General features: G+C 41.4%; 1 protein-coding gene across 1 annotated transcript in view; it reads left to right on the forward strand.

Annotated features, from left to right (window-relative positions):
- Nucleotides 1-23,572, forward strand: part of Rnf212 (ring finger protein 212) — a 40,111-nt gene extending 16,539 nt beyond the window's left edge. The window contains exons 6-12 of the mRNA XM_057772380.1: nucleotides 3,851-3,903; nucleotides 4,006-4,057; nucleotides 5,422-5,464; nucleotides 10,615-10,678; nucleotides 20,511-20,589; nucleotides 22,924-23,087; nucleotides 23,453-23,572. Coding sequence (XP_057628363.1) covers nucleotides 3,851-3,903; nucleotides 4,006-4,057; nucleotides 5,422-5,464; nucleotides 10,615-10,678; nucleotides 20,511-20,589; nucleotides 22,924-23,087; nucleotides 23,453-23,565 — 568 coding nt within the window. The 3' untranslated portion in view covers nucleotides 23,566-23,572. The remainder of the gene's footprint in view (nucleotides 1-3,850; nucleotides 3,904-4,005; nucleotides 4,058-5,421; nucleotides 5,465-10,614; nucleotides 10,679-20,510; nucleotides 20,590-22,923; nucleotides 23,088-23,452) is intronic.
- The last annotated feature ends 920 nt before the right edge of the window (nucleotides 23,573-24,492 follow it).

Raw genomic sequence — 24,492 nt, forward strand, 5'->3', positions numbered from 1 at the left:
TTGTCAATTTCATACCTAAACATAGCTTTAAAGCCATAACTTTCCACCATGACCATCCCATAATGAAAAATGCTGTCCAACTTTAAAAGTCCACATAATCTTTAACAGTTCCAAAACTGCTCAAAAGTATAAATGTAGAGCCTCTTATAAGACACAGTTCAGAGCCGGGCGGTGGTGACGCACGCCTTTAATCCCAGCACTCGGGAGGCAGAGGCAGGCGGATCTCTGTGAGTTCGAGGCCAGCCTGGTCTACAAGAGCTAGTTCCAGGACAGGCACCTAAGCTACAGAGAAACCCTGTCTCGAAAAACCAAAAAAAAAAAAAAAAAAGACACAGTTCATTATCTTAATTATGATATTCTATAAAATAAAAATTTAAAAAACAAGTTATGCACTTCTAACATATAGTGTCACAAATTAACCATTTGTATTCCAGAAGGAAGTAATTGGGGCAAAGCAAAGGTAGACAAGACTAATACCCAGAAGGAAAACACCAAATTCTTGCTAGAATCATCTTGGTTCCAAATAACTTGGGTAGCCTATCGCTCAATGCACAAAGTTCTTCTTTTGGGATGACCCCACTCCATGCCTACAGCTTTCCTTGCTAAAGTATCATGATCCTGGCATCTCCAAGATTCTGGGATCTCCACTGGACTTCAGCTTCACAGCTTCATACAGTAGCCCCTCAGGGCCCCTAGCATAGCATCCAGCCATACCACACATTGCTTTTTCTCAGTGGTGGTCTTCCCTGATTACCTTATTCTTTCATCTTTGATTCCTTAGAACCAATACCACATGGACAAGACTGCCAAATTATGCTGCCAGCTTGAGCCTGGCACCTTGGACCATAGTAGCATCAGCCTCTGTATACCTTCCAGGCTGATCCTGAGGAAAGTTTTCCGTAGGCTGTGGTTCTCAGTCATTCTCAGTTTAGACTCTTTTCTTTCAAAAGAATCTGGCTTTCACAAGATGGGGCCTTTAATGGCTAGAGTCTTGCCTAGAGCACTTGTCCTATTTTCCCAGTGCAAAGTTTAAGTTTTTTCTTTAATGGTGCTAATCTTTTTAACAATTATAGCTCTTTCTCACCACCCACCTCATTTATCTACAACTTTAAACTGTGTCCTTTCCCTGCTATTTATCCACTCTGCTGTTGCTCTTTCTTCCTGTAGACCTGGGTAATAGGTAAGAGCCTGGGTAATATCTTATCTTGGAATTTCCTCCACAATCAAATTAGCCTATTTCTTTTTAATTCAGCCTCACCGAAGTTCTCAGAACATGAGTAGAATGCAGCCACTTTTTTGCCAGAAGATAACACAAATGATCTCTAGCCTAGTGCCTAATAGAATTCACCCCTGAAACCTCATGAGCTAAGCCTCCACCACCTACATTTCTGTCAGCATTTTATTCTTCCAAATTCCCACCAGACACCAGACTGGCCTATTAAGCTCTGCTTATGGTATTCTAAGAATTTTCTTTTTTTTTTTTTGTTTTTGTTTTTTGTTTTTCAAAACAGGGTTTCACTGTAGCTGTCAAGCCTGTCCTGGAACTAGCTCTTTTAAACCAGACTGGCCTTGAACTCACAGAGATCCGCCTGCCTCTGCCTCTCAAGTGCTGGGATTAAAGACGTGTGCTACCACCACCCAACTTCTAAGAATTTTCTAACCTGAAGTTCCAAACTATTCCACATTCTCCCTGCAAACTCATTTCCAAGGCCTAAGAACCATGTGATTAGCTTTATCACAGCAATAGTCCCACTTCTCAGTACCAATTTTTTTATATTAATTATTTTTCTCATGGCTTTGACAAAAGCATATAACTTAAGGAAATAAGTTTATTTTCACCCACATTTTGAAGTGGCAGCCCTTTGTGAAAGGTGAGACATGGAGGCAGTGGCAATGAAGCACCTGGTAAAACTGCGTCTACAGTCAAGAGACAGATAAATCCTGGTGGCGCTTGCTTTCTCCTTTTTTTCAGCTCGAGATCTTAACCTATTGGATGGTACCACACCCACATTCAGAATAAGTTGCCCCAACTCAGTTAACTCAGTCTAGAAACTTGCTCATTAACCTGCCAAAGGTTTAGGCAATTCTAAATCCTATCAAGTTAACAATTAATATGAACCACGTAGTCATATATTATAATGAGGCATATCTCAAAGTACTACAAATAACCAAAATTATACTACATTTCAATATCTGAAAAATAACAAACATTAAAAATTCTCATTTCTTGTTTGTTTTGGTCAGTGCCATAATAATGCTGCAATTGTGAAGCTTTTTTTTTTTTTTTTTTTTTTTTTTTGGTTTTTCAAGACAGGATTTCTCTGTAGCGTTGGAACCTGTCTTGGAACTAACTCTTATATAGACCAGGCTGGCCTCAAACTCACAGAGATTGCCTACCGCCTCTGTCTCCCGAGTGCCAGGATTAAAGGCGTGCACCACTACAGCCTGGCTAAAGCTCTGTATTTGTACTTAATGTCCATGAAATATGAACTCCATAACACACCATAGTTTAGACAACACATTGATACAAGACATGGTGCATATTTGTCCAGTGGTGGCTGTGTTTTTCTGAGATAGTGGTACAATTACCCATGAAGCTTTTATGTGTAGAATGGTCAGTTTGGTTTTTCTCACTGGTTACCTGAGTATATGGACACCTACTAGCCTCACCAACCAAACACCTAAAGGTGTCATGGCCATATTGGGCCTGGGAATGTGACCAGGAAGTAGGTGTGAGTACCTGTTATAGCTCCTGACCAAGCTCTTTTTTACCTCCATCTTGAAGTAAAGGACATCTTTTCTCTATCCTTGTTTTTTTAAAAAATGGAAGAGCTGGAGAGATGTCTCAGGAGTTAGGAATATTTGCTTCTGTTTCAATGGACCATGGTTTGGTTCCCAGCACCCACATCAGGTGGCTTACAGCTGTCTATAACTCTAGTTCTGGGAAATCAGATGTCCTCTTCAAGCCTCCATGGGCACCTAACAGGCGCCATTCTTGACTTTAGATATTCATGTGAGCCAAGTATGTCAACTGCTTGTGCTCAGGTGCTTCTGTTGAGGGAGGACAATAAATGAACTTATATCAGACAGGAACATGTGCTCTTGTGAGAAATGGTGCTGGGTGAGAGAAATGAATACTAATGGAGGGCTCCAGGAAGTGACTTTATAACAGAAGCCCAGGTCACAGTTCTCGATAAATGTCTATTCTTGGCTTATTTGGTCTGACTGGACTGATTGCAAGTATAGACTTTCTCAACATTCAGACCAGTGTGTAAGTTGCAGTATCTCACCTGCATTTTTCATACATGCCTTGTGAGTCTTTAGAAACAGACATGCTTTGCCCTACATTCACATAAACACTACTAGGTTAGGCTAGGCAGATAGAGAGCCCAGGGTGCATCCTGCTGGGAACAGACAGCTTAGCATGCAGCAGACATTGAGTAGGGTTATTAGGTATCAGACCTCAGGCAAGGTTGTCTCTTCTGCCTTCTGTAACAGATCAGGCTTGCTTTGCTGGGGAAAACTTGTTCCATTTCTCCTGTTATCCATTAAATCTGAATGGTTAGTATCTCTTATTGTTACATTTGAATTTCATACACTTAAAACATAACTTGTCAATGGCCCATTATTATAATAGTTGCAACCACAAGTATCAGTTACATGGTGGCCAGTGTTGGTTTTCTTTGCATTCTAGTTGTGAAGGATTAAAGCAATAGGCCAAGAGAATGTGTAGGAATTCAGTTAACTTTTTCCAAGCCTTTTTATACTTTGAGATGAAAGAGGGAGAAATCAATTTCATTAATTAATCCTTACTCCATCCATTTAATTAACCTTTACTCCATATATTTAGTATGAGGTCATCACATCAAGCAGCTTTCAACACAATCAAATCTTCTGTTTCAAGTAAGTGAAGTAATTTTGTAAAGGAGAATATAAAGATACCTGCTTCTAAGCCACAAAAAGTAGGCACTAATAAAAGGCTTTTTAAAATCATTGTTCCTTTAGCAAAGCCAAATGGATACCTCTTGCTGCCACCCAACTCTTCACTTCCTGACAGGTGTGTGGGCCTGGTGGGATGGTGTAAGAATTTGTGAAAATTGAGTAACCCATAGTCATATCTACTTCCAAATCTCCAAATCCTGCCCATTAACTAAGCTCATGAACAGGTCACTGGATGTCTAGCTGCTCTAAGTACTTAGCTTACATTAGTGTGAAACTTTGGTTCCAGAGTCAGAACTTAGATTCTCACTGGACAGTCATAGTACTCTATTCCTACATCCACAGCAAATTAGTTGAGTATGATCAGGTGTCTATGAGCATCCCAGAAATCCCTGACCTACCCAAAAGTGAAGTTTGTGTCTGTGAATATAGCAGGATGGTCCTTCTACCTCATGTACCACTCTACTCTGAGAGTCCTATCTTGTGTCTCTGGGTATCTTTGGGACAACTCAGCCTTGGGAAACTCTGGCTATCCCTTGGAAAGTACAAATTCATTATACCATTTTTAGCCCTAAAACCTGATTTGGGAAAGCAGTCTCCATCCTTGCTCCTCATGAGTCTGAAATAGAATTAGGCATAAGGAGGGAATAACCATGGGCATGTGCCTTTAATGGGCCCATAGTCTTCTCTAAACATGATTTTTTTATGGGTTTAGTTGATGGGTCTGCAGCAAGCAGGTGTGAGTTCCAGGAGACTCTCCTGTGATTGGGAAGTTGTCACATCTGTGCTTTCTTGTGGGTTGTGAAGTTATCAGACCAGTCAAGTAGACTGTCTCTAGCTGCTCTATAGGGAGTTGTCATAAAGAGAATATTATGTAGAACATGTATATCCAGATTGAAGACAGTGAAAACAAAGAGGAAGGTAGGGATCTGGAAAACTCTTGAGGTGACATCCCCGTCCAGGAAAATTAAATTTAAAATAGATGTTGGAGCAGCTGTATATGTAGGCTGAGATAATGAGCCATCCTGGACTCCTGCTGAAGTAGTTAAGAAAGGGTGTCCCTTGCTCTGAGGTCACTACCATCATTTAACCAGGCTAGGTAAAGGCCAAATTGAAAATAAATCAAACTGATGTTTCCCTGTCTTCTTTTTGACTACTGAATTCTGTAATATGTGGGCTAATCATATATTAACAGCAGTCAGTGAATGTTCCTGTTCATAGGGGTCTAGTCAGTAGTACTAGGCAGCAGTTGAAGAACTAAGACAAATTTCTCTGCTCTGGAGAAATTATGCCTAATTTGCAGTCAATGAACACCTAGTAGAATACATAGGAAGAAGCATACTTATACCTATACACACCCTGACAACCCCATGAAAGGACTTGGAAATTTGCTCTGACTTATTACATACAAGGATATTTAAATTTATGTTTTTAAATTACAGTAAATTTTCAGTCTCATTAGCATGTTTCACTGTTTAACAGAATAGAATCAATGGAAATTGACCTGACTCCTCAAGCAAGAAAGGTAAGTATACCTGGGCTGCCACATTGCTTAAGGCACATGGTGGTCTCTAGCAAAGGTCTTTACTGTAACTGGAGGTTTCTCTCATGCCCACCAGTTCCTGAATAACCACTCTAAGGCTTAACATTAATTACATACTGTTTGGCCTATTAACCCAGGCTTATTATTAACTAGCACCTACAACTTAAATTAATCCATTTATTTTATTTCATATTTTACCACAAGGCTTGTGACTTGTTACCTCATATCTTGCTTCTCCAATAGCTTCTGGCATCTCCCTCACTCCTCCTTTTTTCTCCCTTTCTCTGCTTGGATTTCCCACCTATCTGTATTGTGCCCTACCATAGGCCAAAGCAACTTCTTCATTAACCAATGGTAATAAAACATATTCACAGCATACAGGGGGACAATCCCACACTATTTTACTGTGTTAACACCAGAGTTAATGGATGGGTTGTGATTAGAAACAAGAACATTCCCTTCTGTCCTTATGGCCAGGCCTATGGTAAGGGCAACAGGGTCCCTTGCATTGTTAGTAAAAGTGGCAGGACTTGGAACCCTGTATTTCACCTTCCCTTGACCATAATCAAGAAAGAAGTGCTTATTATAAACAACCCTATCAGCACTAAAAACAAGTGGGCCAGACATGTAAGGCTTAAAAAACAAAGCCACAACTGTAAATTGGAGAGAAACAAAAACAGTGGAAATGAAACCTAACCTAGGAATGCACCAGTTCAGGCAGAACTAGATTCTGTGCATGCCATATTGCTCACACATGAGGCCCTCAGAGATGTTTCACAAGGCTAGGGTATCACCAGGTGGGCTGTAACCAGAAGAATCAAGCAAAGGAGAGAGACTGCACACACTCTAATGACACTATTTCTTTGGTGTGAATTTATTACTATGTGTTGTTTCAAGGGCCTTTAATAGAGCTGCCTGCCTGCTAGCACATTTTTAAGTGCTTTTTAAATGAGGACCATTCTCCTAATAGTCCTCCAAGGTAGAAATCAGTGTGTGGACTTGTTAATCAGAAGTCTGTCCATTTCTAAGAGAATCTCCCGAACCTGCTTATAAAGGAATCTAGATTTCAGAGTAGATAGGTAGGACTTTAGCAGGGAATGAGAAGTTATTCATGCCTTGAGGAGAAGATATTTAAGGTCCTTGGCAGTTGACACAAAGACAGACTGCCCCCTCCCTCCTCAGCTTACCTCTTGTGCATGCTCACTTCTTCCAGTGTACACCTACTCTACTCTGGGCAATTCCCCATTCTCCCTTGCTCTCTACCTTAGACCACCCAGAAGCTCACAGATCTCTGCTGTATATCTCAGCTCCTTAGAGGCTAGACATCTGCCTCTACCTTCTGCCTGAGGCTTTGTTTCCGGGTTGTTGTACACCACTGGTGGTTCTCCAGATCTCCATATTAATGTTGAAGAGGGACCCTTATGGGGGGCAGGGGCAGGTCATTCTGCTTCAGGTTTCTTTAGCCCCCAAGCAGTTGGGGTGAGCTAGAGATACAGAAGGTAACAGGCACAGTTGATACATTGCAGCTGGGGGAGGGGGGGACAGAATTCAGTGAGTGAAACTCCAAAGAGAAGTGTTAGACAACACATAGACATCTGGAAAGAGGGCAGTTAGTAAACATTTTAAACTGCAAGGCAGAAGTCTTCTCTGAGTCAAGCAAGGACAGTAACATTACCTGTGCTCCTAGAATCTCAGGAAAAAGGGGGCCCAAGCAGAAGGGTTCAGTGTTGTGGGGAGCTGCGGGCTGTGTTCATGCCACCCAGCTCCTGGCCGTCTGGCTAGCTTATGCCCCAAAATAACAACACACAAACTGTATTCTTTTAAACACTACTTGGCCCATTATATCTAGCCTCTTCTCGGCTAACACTCACACCTGGACTAGCTCATTTCTAATAATGTATGTAGCACCCCAAGGTGCACTTACCGGGAAGATTCTAGCCTACGTTCATCCTGGGTCGGAGCTTCATTGCATCTGCCCCAGAGAGGAGAGCTATCGAGTCTGAGCTCACTTCCTCTTCCTCCCAGCATTCTGTTCTGTTTACTCCACCTACCTATGTTCTAACCTATGAGGGCCAAGCAGTTTCTTTATTATTTAACCAATGACATTCCTCCATCATTTCCCCTTTTTTTGTTTAAACAAAAAGGAAAGGCATTCACTTTAACATAGCAAAATTACATATAACAAAACAGTTATCAAGTAAGAATTACAGTTACAATATTTACACCTACTCTATCTTTTGTCATAACAAAGGAAAACTATAACTATCTATCTATTCTTCAACTCCATCAAAGACTCAAGAAGGATATAATATTACCTAAGCAAACAAGAAATAAGCAACTTTCAAACTCTAGAAATGACAGAGACATCTCGCTGCCTTGACAGTCACCCAAAGTTTCTCTGTACCATTGAGGCATCCATCTTCGGCCTAAAAGCCCATAGTATCCAGAGACATTTCCATGAAGCAGGAAATTTCAAAGACAGTTCAGTCACTATCTGCTGTGTCCTGCAGAATGTTTCACAGACTCCTTCATGAATCAGGAACCCTGAAAGATCATCTCACCTTTAGGCAAGTTCAGTAGTCCTCTCTCTCTCTCTGCAGGTTCTCTGTGTCCAGTTTATACAACAGTCCAGGCAAGAGCAGTTTCTTGCCCAAATGGCTATCAAACTCCATAAGGATCCTCTTGGATGCCCATCTTCCTCTTGAAGTAGATTGGTGCTGCCAGGAGCAGAGTGTCTCATTGTCATGAAAAGTCCTAAGTTATTAAACCATTTAAAATGCCATATTCTGTGTACATCTAGAAAATCTAACTAACATGACTACAAACTTGACTATTATTAATGATTATCCATTAACAACCTATATACATTACATTTTTACATGAACTACACAATCACAATACCTTAGTCAAGGTCAGAAATACATATACATATAACAAAATTGACCTTAAATTTAAATCACTAAAGCAAAATCCATATCAATGCAAATTATCCATACCTATATCATATCCCCCTTTAAATGTAAAAGAACATTTATAAACAATATTTGGGAATATGGACGTAGTTATTTCTCTCCAAACTGCTTCCTGCTGAATGGGGGTGCTGTTAATCAGATATTTCAGGGTATAACCTGTGTGTTAGGTTCATCTCAGTCGTCAATTGAGTGAAGTAATTTTTTGAAGGTGTTCACAGCAACCTTTCAGGAGGGCGTGGTCTATCATACCATATTGGAATGGAAGCAATGCAAAGAGTCTCATCCTCTGTGAAAACAAAAGAAACTCCTTTCCAAAGCATCATGTCCTTAGATTCAAATTTTAAAGTCAAGGTATTTTGAAAATATCTATCTTGGATTAGTTCAGCAGCATTTATAAACAAATATCTTTTAGCAGCTCTTGCTCCTTCCTCAGCATTCAAACAATTCAAAGAGAGCATAATAGCATAAAGTACCAAGATTCCCTGTGTATTTTCCATCTTTTTGCGCTTTATTTTAACCTCTATTTTGTTTATTTTTACTTTTATTTTTTGCTTTTTGAGACAGGTTCTCTGTATCTTTGACCTGGAATAACTCTGTAGACCAAGCTGTCCTTGACCTCTCAGAGATCCACCTGTCTCTGCCTCCCAGGCATTGGGATTAAAGGTGTGTACTGCCACACCTTGAAGTCACAGAGGTCAGTCTCCCTCTGCCTCCCAAGTGTTGGGATTAAAGGTGTGTACTACCACACCCAACTACTTCCTTATTTTTGTTTTTTTACTTTTAAGAACTTTAACTTTTAGCCTGCATATATTTTTAAACACACTGTAAATCACTTAGAAATTTTCTTTGCTTTTGAATCTCTCTTTACTGTATCTCTCTCTTTTTTTCTGACCACATAAGCCTTTAAATTACTGAGCAATATGGGTAGGATTAAAGCCGTGGCTTTGGCAGCTGGATCCAGCCCATTCCTTAGCTTTCCAGCCTCATGGCTGAAGTACTGCTGGAGCCATTTTCATTGCCACAACTCGTTTCAAAGTCCCTGCCAGCAAGTAAGCTGCAGCATTCTGCTCACAGACCACACTCATTTAGACTGCCTGCCTGAGTCAGAGTTTGCCCTGGCAGGACGGCCCAGAAAGCCAGCATTTTAAAACAGCACAACATTTTTTTTTTCTGCTACGGCTGAAAACAAACAAGCATTCAGTCAGCTTTTATCAATACCATTTAAGTGTTTTGTGGCAGGGCCTCTTAATGAGCTTCAGGGTTGTGCAGCTAAAGCTGAGTCAGGAAGCCTCTCTTAGATGAGAGTGCTTGCTTGCCTCTAGCAAGCAGAGCAGACCGCAGAAATTGCTGCTACCAAGAAAACATGCACAACACTGTCATTTTATTCTAGAATTACTTCCCAAGCTTTCTCAGGCTTTCTGTGGATGCAGTTATCCACGTGGGCGCCATTCTGTTGTGGGGAGCTGCGGGCTGTGTTCCTGCCGCCCCAGCTCCTGACTGCCTGGCTAGCTTATGCCCCAAAATAACAACACACAAACTGTATTCTTTTAAACACTGCTTGGCCCATTATATCTAGCCTCTTCTCGGCTAACACTCACACCTGGACTAGCTCATTTCTAATAATGTATGTAGCACCCCAAGGTGCACTTACCGGGAAGATTCTAGCCTATGTTCATCCTGGGTCGGAGCTTCATCGCATCTGCCCCAGAGAGGAGAGCAGCGGCCTGGCATCTGAGCTCACTTCCTCTTCCTCCCAGCATTCTGTTCTGTTTACTCCACCCACCTATGTTCTAACCTATGAGGGCCAAGCAGTTTCTTTATTATTTAACCAATGACCTTCCTCCATCAGTTCAGCCTAGGCAGCTCCAATCAGATCATTTGGGATTTTAATTGTCCTTTCCTCTCCTGATATTCCTAAAGGAATTTAATGGGGTCCCACATCATTTACTATTTCAGGGCCAGGGAGAACAAAAGTGATCCTCTGTCCTTCCCTGTTCTGTCTCAGTCTATGAGGCTATTATCCAGTAAACAGATGGTTTTGTCATAAGCGTCAGGACTACAGAGCTAGAGCTTCAAAGACATCGGTCCTGATGAACAGAATTGGACCCTCACAAGCGGCAGTTTGGACATTTCACTGGCTGTTTTCTTTTGCCTATATAGCCTGAGATGGCAGCAGGCCCTTCAAGAATCTCTCTGATTAGTCCACCTCAGGATGGACGCATGGGTAAGTAAAATTTCCTGTGATCTTACTTTAAATCCATGAAAAACACGGGTATTTTCCCTGAAAGGCATATTTCACCAAAGTTGTCAGTACTTACCTACTTAAGGGCTGCCCTCCACTAGCTGGCTGGGAGATTTTGGGTTTACCACAGCAGAGATATTTTGAACCATATTAAGAAAAGCTCTTGGATCATGTACCATAGGGAAAAATGCTAATCTTGTTTTACTGTCTCCTTATAGTTTAATCAAAAGTTGTTTTGCCTCTTTATTTGCTAATAATTGACTTGGGTTGCTAGTTCATTGCCCTGGTGGCTCTTGCCCAGTGATCCTTCCAGACCCTGATTCTTGTCATGTGGGCTCCCTAATATCCACAGCTCTCCTCCTGCTCTGGGTGTGGAAGCTCTTGTTACTTAACAGATAAAAATTCCAAAACCTATAGCCTCCTGACAGTTCTCCTAAGAAGTATAGAGCCCATGGCCATTCTGCCTGCTCTATCCTGGAAAGAGAAAGCTCAGTGAATAAAGTGCTTGCTGCGAAAGCATGAGGACCTGAGTTCACTTCCCCGGGTACCCCTGTTAAAACCTGATACAACAGTGCACATCCTTGTCCTGAGAGATGGCAGTGGAGTTCACTAGCCAGCCAGTCCAGCTGAAATGACAAGTTTCAGATTTGGCAATTGGCAATTTTATATCTCAAAGACTAAAGTAGAGAATGACAGAGGAAGACGCCTAACATTAACCCCTGAGCTCTAGGTACACACACAGAGAGAGAAGGGGGGAGCGGGAGAGACGAGGGGGAGAAGGAGAGCAGAGGAGAAGGGAAGGGAAGGGAAGAGAAGAAGAGAAGAGAAGAGAAGAGAAGAGAAGAGAAGAGAAGAGAAGAGAAGAGAAGAGAAGAGAAGAGAAGAGAAGAGAAGAGAAGAGAAGAGAGAAAACAGCTAACATGGCTCATAAAATATTACCAGCCACTGTTTGGTGTCCTTTGCTCTGCCTGGTTGGAAATAGTGGGTAAGTGAGGAAAAGCTCTGCCAGTGCTAACCTTTGACAACTTTTATAACCCTTGGCTTCTTCAGCCAGGCTGCGGGCAGGAGCAGGTGGCATTCTGTAGTATTATGATTTATGTGCAGACCTCACTGGTATTCTCAGTGTTGGGTAACAAGTGTTATAGTGATTATATAGACCTAGAATGATGACATAAGTCACAAAACAATCCCACACCAATTCATAATTATGAATAATAAAAGGGTTATTTATTTAAGGGGAAAACTTACAGATTACTATCCTAGACAGCAGTCCTCTGCGCGAACAGGAACAGAGTCTAGCAGCTGGAAGTGGGAGACAGAAGCAAGAGAGTGGTGGCACATTTACCGCTGCTTTTACAGTATAAGAGACCATGACCGAGTGGGCTGATCTCTTAAAGGCTATTGGCTGAAGGAGCAGAATATGCTCACACAGCACCTCCTCTTTTTGTTTAAATAAGAGAGTTCCAAACCCAATACAAGACTATATACACTATGAACAGATAGCAAATATAATTAGAATTACAACCAGCATAAACAATATTAAACAAGGAACATATGCTAAATGTTTTAATAAACATTCTATCCTAAGGAGTCTAAGTCTTGTATAGGAAATGGCTTGGCTAGATCATAAGAGGACAGTAACTACGACTATCTAATCTTCAACCCCATTGAAGGCCTGAGAAGGGAGATAATATTACTTGAGCAGGCAGGAAGTACAATCAAGTAGCTTCCAAAGCAAGCAATATATGACAAAGACAATTAGCTACCTGAGCAATCATCCAAAGTCTCATTTTGCAACAATGAAACAACCAGCTTTGGCTTAGGCCTAGCATAACTGACAGACCATTTTTAGAGGCAGGAAAATTTTCAAAACCATCTTACCTTGTTTTGGCAAGATTTGACAGTCCTGCTTACCCATTTTCGGATATCATGTAACTTGTCAGTAGTTGAGGCATTTTCAGTTGCTTGCCCAAAGGCCAGTTTTGCCTAGAAGAAAACAAGCTCCAAGTGGAGTTTCTTTGGTGCTCAACAGTCTCTCAGGAATATATTGGTGCTGTCAGAAGCAATCATGTTTCATGTCAACAGAACCCTAAGTTATTTAAATGCCATGTTCTACAGATCCTTGAAGTGGTTGAAGATTACCTATCTAGACAGAATATAATCTCTATGTATCTAAAGAACCTAATTGATCTGACTATATGTACAACAAACATGAACAACTATTTACCTATAATAATTAATACCTGTATAACTTAAAGACTAAAACTTCATGTCAGATTATTAAATAATCTGTAAACAAATGTGCAACAAATAAGGACAATGACCTCAAAATGTAAACAGTGTATAAGTATCTTGATCAGAGGTAGGAGCAATATATAATGCAATATGAAAATATATCCTAAAAGTTGTATCAATATACAAAATGTTCTAACCAAAGGTAAAAACGTGCAAATATACAATCTGACAGAATAACTTTGCATAGGTGTACAAATAATGTAAACAAAAATAACAAATATAATTTGAACTTGTATCAATATACAAAAACTATACCAATGTAATGTAAATTATCCATAAATAATAGCTCACAAGTATTCACTCTATTACCCACTATTATTATCCTTTTTTTTTTGAACAATCATAGTTAGGATTCCCCAGTCCTTGACAGTGGCTAACATTACAGCTTCAGTGTCTAAGATGCCAGGATTCCCCAGATTTCAGGCCTAGGATGTCTGAGACCTTTGGCTTTGGGGCTTGGCCAATCTCCACAACACTTCAGTTGCCTCTCATTGCTGCTGCCACTGTCACTGCCACCACTAGACCCCAGGGAACACACGGCTGCATTCTCAGAGCAGAGTGACAGTCATATAGTAATAGTGAAATACATGCCAGGCGTGGACCACGGGCGCAGTCAGCACTCATGTCTCTCACGTGAGAGCTGTGGTTCCAGATAAGACAACTTCGGATCAGTGCTACATCAGGTGGAAAGGCCATCCCATGATGCCCACAGCCACCAGACCCTTTACTTTTGGGCAGGGCAGGGATTCCTGGAAGGCCCATAGATGCATGTTGTTGACACTTATGCCTCTGCTTCTGTTACTGTTTGCATTATAGTTAACTGCTATGGCTCTTGCCACTATCACCCCTGTAGCTGTCGCTGTTGCCATAACTCTGGCCACTACTTCACTGCTGCTGTGGTCCTACTGAAATCACTTCTACAGTTATTACTCCTACCACTGCTGCTACTTCCTTCTTAATGTTAGCCATCTCATCCTGCTAAATTAATTATGAAAACCTAAAGTAGGTGAGAATACTTGAGAGAAGACTTTTATTGGGCTTAATATTTCAATACCCAGATACAGCATAAGAACATATCTCCAAGCTGGCTTTAGAAGTGTGTTGAACAACCTGCTTATATAGCCACAAAAAGGTTTGAAACAGTAACAACCATGTATGCAGAGACTGTTTGTTCATTTCCTGGCTGCCCAGATCCGAATAATGACACAGAAATTATACTAATTACAACACTGCTTGGCCAATGACTCAGGCATACTCCTAGCTAACTCTTATATCTTAAATTAACCCATTTCTATTAATCTATGTATTAGCACAGGGTTTTGGCTTGCTGGTAAGGATCAGCATTGGGTGGGGGTGGGAGAAGGCTGCAGACTTTCTGGTCAGGTCCCAGTAATGGTGTGAACTCAGGCTCTTTATTGGACACCAGTCTGTTGCAGTTTAAAATAAAATGGTCCCACACTAACCCAGAATGGAGTATAATAAAGATTTATTTATTTAGGGGTAGACTCACAGAAAAAGCAGTGATTATCAGTCCTCTGCATGAGTAGGGAACTGGAACTGAGTCCAACCGCCAAGGGAAAAGCTCACGCTTTTCATCTAAATTTATAGTACATGAGACCATGCCCAAACTGGGCCCCTATCTTAAAGGCTATTGGTTATTGGTTGAAGGAGTTCCCACAGCACAGCCACTATGTAAATGGCATGCTGCATTCACCAATTATAGTACTGTCCATTTTATACAGTCACAGTCCCTCTGTTAGATCAACAGGGGATACACGTTCCTCTGGCTTGGATGAAAATTTCACTGAAATTTGTAATAGCAGAGTCTAGCACTGCTGTTTGAAATCATTGTGGCAATGGTATGCATCTTCAAGAGCTGGATCTGTGATTCAGCAGCAAGCATCTCTGGTTGTCATGTAGCTACCACAAGGCATCCATGCAGTGTTTAGGACAGTCAGTGCTATCATAAGGGTAGTTCAACTGGCTGTTTGACTGACAGTCTTTAATTCAAGGCAACTGTGATACCAGGAAGGAGTCTTCTTTTTTTTTTTTTAAATTCCTCTTATACATTGCATCCCAATCATAGTTTCCCTTCCCTCCACTCCTGCCAGTTCCTCCCACAACTGCCTTCCCTTCCCCCGATCCACTCTTCTGTTACTCTTCATAAAAAGAAAAAAAAAATCAGGCCTCCCAGGGATATCAACTGAACATGACATAACAAGTCACAATAAGACTAGGCACAAACCCTTAAGACTGCACAAGGCGACCTAGTAGGAGGAAAGAGTTCTAGGGACATGCAAAAGAGTCAGAGACACCCCCAACTCCCACAAGACCACCCAGCTGCACAACCATAACACATATGCAGAAAACCTAGCTCAGACTCTTACAGTTTCCATGATTGTTGCTTCATCTCTGTGTCCCCTGCTTAGTTGATTCTGTGGGCTGTGTTTTCATGATGTCCTCAACCCCTCTGGCTCCTACAATCCTTTGTCTGTGAATCTCTGTATCTGCTCCCATCAGTTGCTAGATGACACCTCTCTTATGACAATTGGGCTAAGCCCCCATCTGTAAGTAAAGCAGAATATCATTAGTGATCATTTCATTTTTGTTGTTGTTGTTTTGTTTGCCTTTTACCAGTCATCTTCTATCCTGGGTCTCTGAATGGTCCAGCCTCTGATTTCTGGCGATCCAGGCAATGTTAGGCATGAACTCACTCTGGTGGTGTGGACCTCGAGTTAGACCAGTCATTGGTTGGCCACTCCCACAAGTTCTGCACCACCATTACTCCAACTCATCTTGTGAAGGCAGGACAGATTGTAGGTCAAACATTTTTTGGCTGGCTTAGTGTCCCATTACCACTACTGCAAACCTTGTCTGGTTATAGAAGATAGCTGGTTCAGTCCTTATGCCCCAGGAGACTTTGCTAGAATCGCTCTCATAGATCCAGGGAGTTTCCACTATGCTAGGTTTCCATATTGCCCTGCAAATGCCCCCCTATTCCACTTGTCTCTCTCAGTACTCTCTCTCTCCTTTTCCCTGCCTGATCCCTCCTGTTCCTATCCCCACTCTCCCCCAGTCCACCCAAAAAAATCTAACCTATTTTCCCTTACCAAGATTAATTAGCCTCTTTGGGTCTGTGGATTGTGGCATAATTATCCCTTATTTAACAGCTAATATCCATTTGTGAGTACATTACATGTTTGTCATGTTACTTCACTCAGGATATTTTGCCTACAGATTTCCTGATGTCATTGTTTATAACATCTGAGTAATACTCCACTGTGTAAATGTACCATATTTTCTTCATCCATTCTTCCATTAAGGAGCATCTAGGTTGTTTCCAGTTTCTGGCTATTATGAATAAAGCTGCTATGAACATAGTTGAGTATGTGTTCTTGTGGTAGGATGGAGTGTTCTTTGGGTATATGCTGGTAGAGTGGTAGAGCTGGGACTTGCAGTAGATGATTCCCAATTATGAGAGTAATCACCATATTGATTTCCATAGTGGATGAGTGGATGTACAACTCCCATCAGCAATGGGGGAGTGTTCCCCTTGCTCCACATCCTCACCAGCATGAACTATTACTTTGTGTTTTTGATCTTAGGTATTCTGACAGGTGTAAGATGGAATCTCAAAGTAGTTTTGATTTGCATTTCCCTGCAGCTAAGGATGTTGAAAAATCCTTTAGTGTTTCTCAGGCATTTGAGATTCCTCTGATGGTAATTCACTGTTTAGATCTATACCCCATTTTTAATTGGATTATTTGATTTATCAAAGTCTAGTTTCTTGAGTTCTTTATATATTTTGGAAATTAGCCCTCTGTCAGTGGAATTTGTGGAAATTTGTCCTATTAACATTGTCCTTTGCTATACAGAAGCCTTTCTTTTTCATGAGGTCCAATCGATTGATTGTTGATCTTAGTGCCTGCATTATCAGTGTTCTGTTCAGGAAGCTGTCTCCTGTACCATTACCCACTTACTCTTCTATTAGGTTCAGTGTACTCCCATTAGCTCAGGTCAGGTGTTTCTTTTTGGAGTATTTTTTAATAATTAATTTTGTAACCAGCCACTTCACTGAAGATGTTTATCGGTTGTAGGAATTCCCTGGTAGAATTTTTGGAGTCTGTCATATCATTTGCAAATAATTATGCTTTTACTTCTTTCTTTCCAATCTGTATCCTCTTAATCTCCTTCAGTTTGTCCTACTTCCCTAGCTTCAACTTCAAATACTGTATTGAATAGATATGGAGAGAGTGGACAACCTTATCATGTTCCTGATTTTAGTGAAATTGCTTTGAGTTTCTCTCAATTTAATTTATGTTTGCTATCAGCTTGCTGTAAATTGCCTTTATTATGTTTAGGTGTGTTCCTTTTATCCCTAAATTCTCTAAGATGAAGAGGTGTTCAATTTTGTCAAAGGCTTTTTCAGCATCTAATGAGATGATCACGTGGGTTTTTTTTTCCTTTCCGTTTGCTTATATGGTGAATTAAATTGACTGATTTTCATATGTTGAACCATCCTTGCACCTCTGGGATGAAGCCTACTTGATCATAGTGGATGATCTCTTGATGTGTATTTTATTGAAATATTTTTACACCTATATTCATGAGGGCAGTTGGTCTTTTTTTGTTGAATCTTTGTGTTTTGGATTTTTGAATGACTGTTATCTCATAAAATTAGTTTAACAATTTAAACTATATTTAAACTAACAATTTAAACTAAATTTAAACAATTTAAACATCTGTTTCTGTTTTGTGAAATAATCTGAGGAGTTTCGGTGTAAGCTCTTCTTTGAAAGTCTGGTAGAATTCTGCACTAAAACCATCTGACCTGGGCTTTTGGGGTGGGGGAGGAGTTGGGAAACTTTTAATGACTCCTTCTATTTCACTGGGGGTAATAGTTCTACTTAAATTTATCTGTTCTATTTATTTATTTGTTCTTGATTTAACTTTGATGAGTGATATCTATCAAGAAAATTATCCATTTCTTTTAGATTTTCCAGTTTTATGGAGTACAGATTTTTAAAGTATAACCTAAAGATTCCTTGGATTTCCTCAGTGTCTGATGATATGTCCCCCTTTTCATTTCTAATTTTTCTGATTTGAATATTTTCTTTCTGTCTTTTAGTTAGTTTGGATAATGGTTTGTCAATCTTGCTAGTGTTCTCAAAGAATCAAATCTTTGTTTCATTGATTCTTTGTATTGTTCTCTTTGTTCCTATTTTATTGATTTCAGCCTTCAGTTTGATTATTTCCTGACATCTACTCCTCTTGGGTGCACTTGCTTCTTTTTGTTCTAGAGCTTTTAGGTCTGCTGTTAGGTTGCTAGTATCAGATCTCTCCAGTTTCTTCATGTAGGTAGTGCAATGAACTTTTCTCTTAGCACTACTTTCATTGTGTCCTATAGTTTGGGTGTGTTGCACCTTCGTTTTCATTGAAATCTAAGAATTCTTTAAATTCTTTATTTCTACTTTGATGCAGTAGTCATTTAGTAGAGAGTTGTTCCATTTCAATGAGTTCATTGGCTTTCTGTTGTTTCTGTTGTTGAAATCTAGCTTTAACCCGTGGTGGTCTGATAGGATGCAGGGGGTTAAAAACTGTATCTGTTGAAACTTGCTTTGGGACCAAGGATGTGATCAATTTTGGAGTATGTTCCATGAAGTGCTGAGAATAAGATCTATTCTTTTGTGTTTGAGTGAAATGTTCTGTAGATATCCGTTAGGTCCATTTGGTTCTTAGCATCTGTTAACTCTGGCATGTCTCTTTTATGAATTATTTGTCCATTAATGAGAGTGGGGTGTTGAAGTCTCCCATTATCAATGTGTGTGTGTGTGTTGACCCAAATACAACTATATCAAAAGTTCCCTTCAGTGGAATGGACTAAATGTTCCAGCAAAAAAGCAGAGATTATCAGACTGGCATGAAAATTCTACCTACATTCTGTCTATAATTAATATAGACCACACAAATAGGTGAAGGAAAGCTGACAGAGAAGACATCATGCAAACAGCAACTGGAAAGGAACTACAGTGGTTTTTATTCATAGTAGACAAAGTAAGTTTTAAGATAACAATATTACTAGTAACAAAGAGACATTTTGTTAGTATGGGAGGTCCTTCTGTCTATGTGTTGTTTTTATTGGTTAATGAATAAAGAACTGCTTTGAGCCTATGGCAGGGGAGAACAGAACTAGGCAGCGAAAGCTAGGCTGTATGCTGGGAGAAAGAAGGGCAGAATCAGAGGGAAGCCATGGAGCCAGCCGTGCAGGAGACAAATGTGCTGAAACTTTGCTGGTAGGTCACGACCTCATGGTGATGCACAGATTAATAGAAATGGGTAGAGTTAATATGTAAGAGTTAGCCAATAGGAAGCTAGAGCTAATGGGTGATGGGGAAACTCTGTCAACCAATCACATCTAGTTAAGGCATGGCTACCTGGAGCCCAGGAAGAAAAACTGGGAGGAACCAGATGCGCGCTCTCTCTCTCCCTCTCCCTCCCTCTCTCCCTCTCCCTCTCCCTCTCCCTCTCCCTCTCCCTCTCCCTCTCTCTCTCTCTCTCTCTCTCTCCCCCTGACTCCCGCCTGACAGATAGGAAGTTGGACCTCCCCCTCTCGTAGCGTGAGTCCCCCTATAACCATAAAGCTGGCCTGGTTATTTATCGTGCCGACCTAATTCGTGACAAATGGCCCAAGCAGTGATTTAGTTAATACAGTTTCTGTGTAATTATCTTGGGTCTAAGCTAGCCGGGCAGCCGAGAACCAACAAGTGGCTCTCTCCTCCTACATTTTATGATGTCAAATATTTACTAGAAAGCTAAAGCAATTACTGTGTGTAGACAACAAACCCAAATGAATATATGATGAATTAAAGAGAAAACCAAAGATTATAGTTTGGGTATTTCAGTATCCTATTCTCTATAATTGAAAAATCACTGAATATGTAATTACTGAAAAGTTAGAAGACTAGAAGAAGTTTAGCCAAATTAACTTATAAAAAAAAGCAAATACAGATATGACTTGACAATAGCAGAATGTACATTCTTTTTCAATTTAAATGGAGCATTCTCCTACAGGTGCTTTCCAGGCCTTCATATGTGGCTACCCGGTAGTCACTAACTGAGCACCTACATACCATGTATGTGTGGCCCTTACTGACTAACTACTGGCCAGCAGAGCAGACACCATGACTCAGAACTCAGCTACCCTGGTTGGTTCTGGTCCCAACTACTGGCATCAAGCTGCCAAATTATTTGAATTGTTCACATTATCTCCAAGTTGAAAAAGAGCATAGGTGAAAAATAGAACACAAGAAACATGTTCCATCTGTGGCAGTGGGAAGGATTTGGGTACATGGTGGGTCAATAGTCACACTCAGAGGGCTACCTAGAGTCAGAGGTGACCTGTGGATGCACATGCCACCTGCTCCTGGTCTCCTAATGAAGACGCGACCACACCTGCAGAGAAGCAGCAGCAGTATGGCCTGGCACTGGCACCACACAGCGTGTTCTATTCCCTCCACAGGCAGTGTCTCCTGCCGGGGACCCCAGCATCTCAACTTAACACCCAGCCATGCAAGCATGAAGACGACCACGGCTATCAGGCAGGTCCTCATTAGGGTAAAACATAAGCCAAGCAAAACCTCCAGCCAGTGTTTAAACTGACGGATTGCCTCTTAATCCTATGTGTCCATGTTTGGAGAATGTGGTATTATATGTTTCACTTTATAGTTTGCGTTTTTGTTTTTTAATCCAAGGTATAACTTAGACACCTCAAAAAGAACTACTTAATGTCTGCACAATTGCTGACTGAGGTTTCTGTCCCACCAGGTCCCACATCGATTTAGTCCCAAATAAATACACAGAGGTTCATATTAATTATAAACGGGTTGGCCTAGTAGCTCAGGCTTCTTGCTAATTAATTAATTCTTACATCTTAAACTAGCCCATTATTCTTGTCTATGTTAGCCATGTGGCTTGGTACCTTTATCTGTGAGGCATTCTCCTATTGTTTCCTCTGTGGCTGGGTCATGATTGCAGACTGAATCTTTCCTCTTCCTAGAATTCTCCTGCTCTCTTCACCCCACCTATACTTCCTGCCTGGCCATCCCACCTATACTTCCTGCCTACCTACTGGCCAGTCAGCATTTTATTAAACAAGTACAAAAAACAAATCTTTACAGGGTAAAAAAATTGTCCCACAGCACAAAATAATTCCTTAAAGGAGTAAGCTTGGGTCACAAATGTTTCCTGTAAAAGCCAAGAGGTAAATAATCTTGCTTCTCATGCAGTTCCTCAGCTTTGCCTTTGTAAGAGAACTGTAGCTGGAGGAACAGAAGTTGACTGTGCCCCATAAGATACTTCACAGAAGCAGAGACAGGCTGGCTTGGCCTATGGCTATAGTATGCCAGCTCTAAGGACATACCTCTCATTTACCCATACCTTTCTCCATGGACAGGTAGGCGGCTCCCAGTGTCTCTCACACACATTCTGAGCACTCAAAGGCCAGCCTCAAGAAGGCAAGCCCTGCTCCTTCAGCTGCTTCCCTTGAACATCCTACAATACCACATCAAGTCTGCATTTTACTGTTCACCTCCCCCTCACCCAGCGGCAGTAAGCATATGGCCTGGTCCATGTAACTGTGACTGACTCTTGGGTCCTGAGGTTCTGGGCATTTGTCTGTTGGTTAAAGTGCCTGACAAGAAGTATTACCCACCCTGAGGACTTTATCTGCTCCCCTTCCTTGAAGCTGGCTCACCCTGAAGCTCCAACCTTACCTTATCTCTACTGGCTTTTGAGTCCCCTGGTTGGTGGTATATTGTGTTGTTACTGACTCCTCTAACTACATGGTTATACAGACAGGGCAAGTATGTTGCTGAATACCCTCGCTGTATTTGAATCATCTGTGGTAAGATGGCAACAGAGATGGCTATCTAGAGATTTTTGAAGAAAGGGCAGGGAAAAGTGAAAATAAACTTGTTCTGTGCTTTCTGTGGAAGGCAAGAAATGTTGATTGTTCATTCTGGATAACTCTGTGAACCCTGGACTCACTGACAGTTCCCACCTATCCAGAATGTACAGGCAAGAGAAAGGTTGGTGTGTGTGAATTTGAAAGAGGAATTTGTAGGCAAGTAGATTTGCTTGTGAGAAGTGTGTCCATGAGTTATAGAAGTTAGCTACCTCAGGATGAACAGTGTCCCCATGAACTGCAAGGTTTCAGGATGTCCAAAACCCATAAAATCTAGAAAAACTAGAGATTAGAAGGGGAATCCAGTCAGTTGATGATAACAGCATGCTGAGTACAGAACTGTAAGGTGAGCCTGGGCAGCACACAGGAGTCAAGACCCTACTGGAGGCCATAGTAAAAAACATTGTCTGGACCAGCTTGCTAAGGAAGCGTTCGTGACCTTCAGAATGCTGAGAATGGAACCCGGAGCCCTTGGTGACTAAAGGATGCTTAGGGAGCTACAGGCTGACCTGAAGAGGTAAGGTGGTACCACATGGTAAGATGTTGCTAGTACTGCCTAGAGTTGCTAGAAGGGATTGGGGAATGTGGAGTGAGGTAGCTTCCAGGAACAGGTAAATATGGGCTGAAGCCGGCTGTGGTGACAGAGAAGATCATGAAGTTTTAAAGATCCTGGCCCTTTGTTTCTGTTCAGCTACTCATTGTCGTGGACCCTAAGGAAAGTGAAAATGCCTCTTTGGTCTGCATCTGTACAGCAAGACCTTAGGGTAGCTGACAGAACAAGGGCAGCCTCCTGTGTGGTCCTGGTCACCACCTTCTCAGTCTAGAGCAGGCCTTATTTATCCTGAGTACACAGAATACATTTTTCATAAACAGATGACCTTTAAGGCCACACAGTAGTCAGTGCTTGGATGACCATGTTACCAGAAGTATGAAGAAGATTTGTGAATGCTTTTGTTTAATTTATTTTTAGAGTCCCACCATTGCAGATGCCCTTCAAGGAACGATCACCAGCTTCAGCATCACAGCTGTCTAGCAGAGCAGCACAAGGGCCTTCTCCCAGCATTAGTGGCTCATGGACTGGACTACCCAGGCAGCCCATCAGCATTTCTGGCCTGCTGCAGAGGCAGTGTGCAGGCAAGTGCTCATCTAGCTTTTTGGCATGAAGTCTGCTCTCAGAAGAGTACATACATGAGATGTTTGTGTAGATACGTGTGGTGAGGGCAAACACAAAACCTCATAGTCCTCAGTTTCTTGGCAGAAGTTCAGAATCCATTAGTGCTGGTTCCTGTCTCTATGACAGGTTTTTACATTAGTCATCAGTACTCTGAAAGAACTAATTTAACATGAAATTTTAAAAACACATATTTAAGCCAGTGAACTCTTTTCTTTTAACTTATCTCTCCTATTTGATATTTGCATTCTTTTTTTCTTCAGCAGTATAGAATTAAGAAGTCATTTCAAAGCTCAGAACTCCTTACATCTCTTAATGCTTCCTACAGGGTCAGCATCCCCTGGAGGGATGGACACTGAGAAGATGAACCCATTCTTGCCCTCCACACCTGCAAATCTACGCTCTACAGCCAGCCCTTGGCATGTGTATGTTCATCGGTAAATATCACTGTACAGTTCATTCCAGAGAGATGATGTATCTAAATAAAGTAGCTTTCTGATAAAGTAACTGGACAGCCTTGTAGAATTTTTTTGCAGCTGTATTCTTCCTGGCACTGTAGAACTCTCCTAAATGTGGCTGAGGGGGCAAAGTGAGCAGTCACCTGTGGCTCATTGTCAGGGATCTCCAGCTGCAGCTCTCTGGGATTCAGATGTGCCATGCCAGTGCCACAACATAATATATGTGCATAGAACATCCTCCACGGAGAGTCAGCAGTTCAAGGTGGTTCTATCTTCCTTGTGTTGTGGGTTTCCAGTGGCATAGCTCTATTACTTGGAGCTTGTGCCAGCTACAAGCTGTATACCATGGACAGATCTCGGCAGAGACCTTGCAGGTAAGGCCTAAGGGCATAGAACCTGTTGCTTTGCTGGACAGCAGACCCTTCCTATAGGAGACATCTGGCACTCATAGGTAAGTGGCATGTGCCTCAGTTCCATTCTCTGTATCTCTCATAATTCAACACCATAATGGCTAATCCTTTATTTATTTATTTGTCTCTAACTTGTCAGAGAACTTGTCTGGTTCTGTAGAAAGACATTAACAGCAGAAAGAAGTAAGTGCCCACTCTGCAGATAGGCTGAGATGCAGGCAGACTGCACACTGGATTATTGCAGCAGTGTGTGACCTTTATGAATGCTCTTGCCTGTGTTGCATTTCCCCAGTCTTCTGGAAATGATGCTTGGGCTGCTGAGCCAGAATAAGCCTTGCGTCTGCTGTCCCAGAAGGCTATATGACCCAGACATGGCTTTCCCCCCAAGAAAAGCCATGTACTTGACCGTAGAAGTAAGTGTTGGGTGTTCAGAAATCTTGTAGTAATATACCTGTTCTAAGTTGATTTCACTTCCAGAATTTGTTTGTAAAAATATTTTT

Source organism: Chionomys nivalis, chromosome 6 (assembly GCF_950005125.1).
Source record: "Chionomys nivalis chromosome 6, mChiNiv1.1, whole genome shotgun sequence".
Lineage (NCBI taxonomy): Eukaryota > Metazoa > Chordata > Mammalia > Rodentia > Cricetidae > Chionomys > Chionomys nivalis.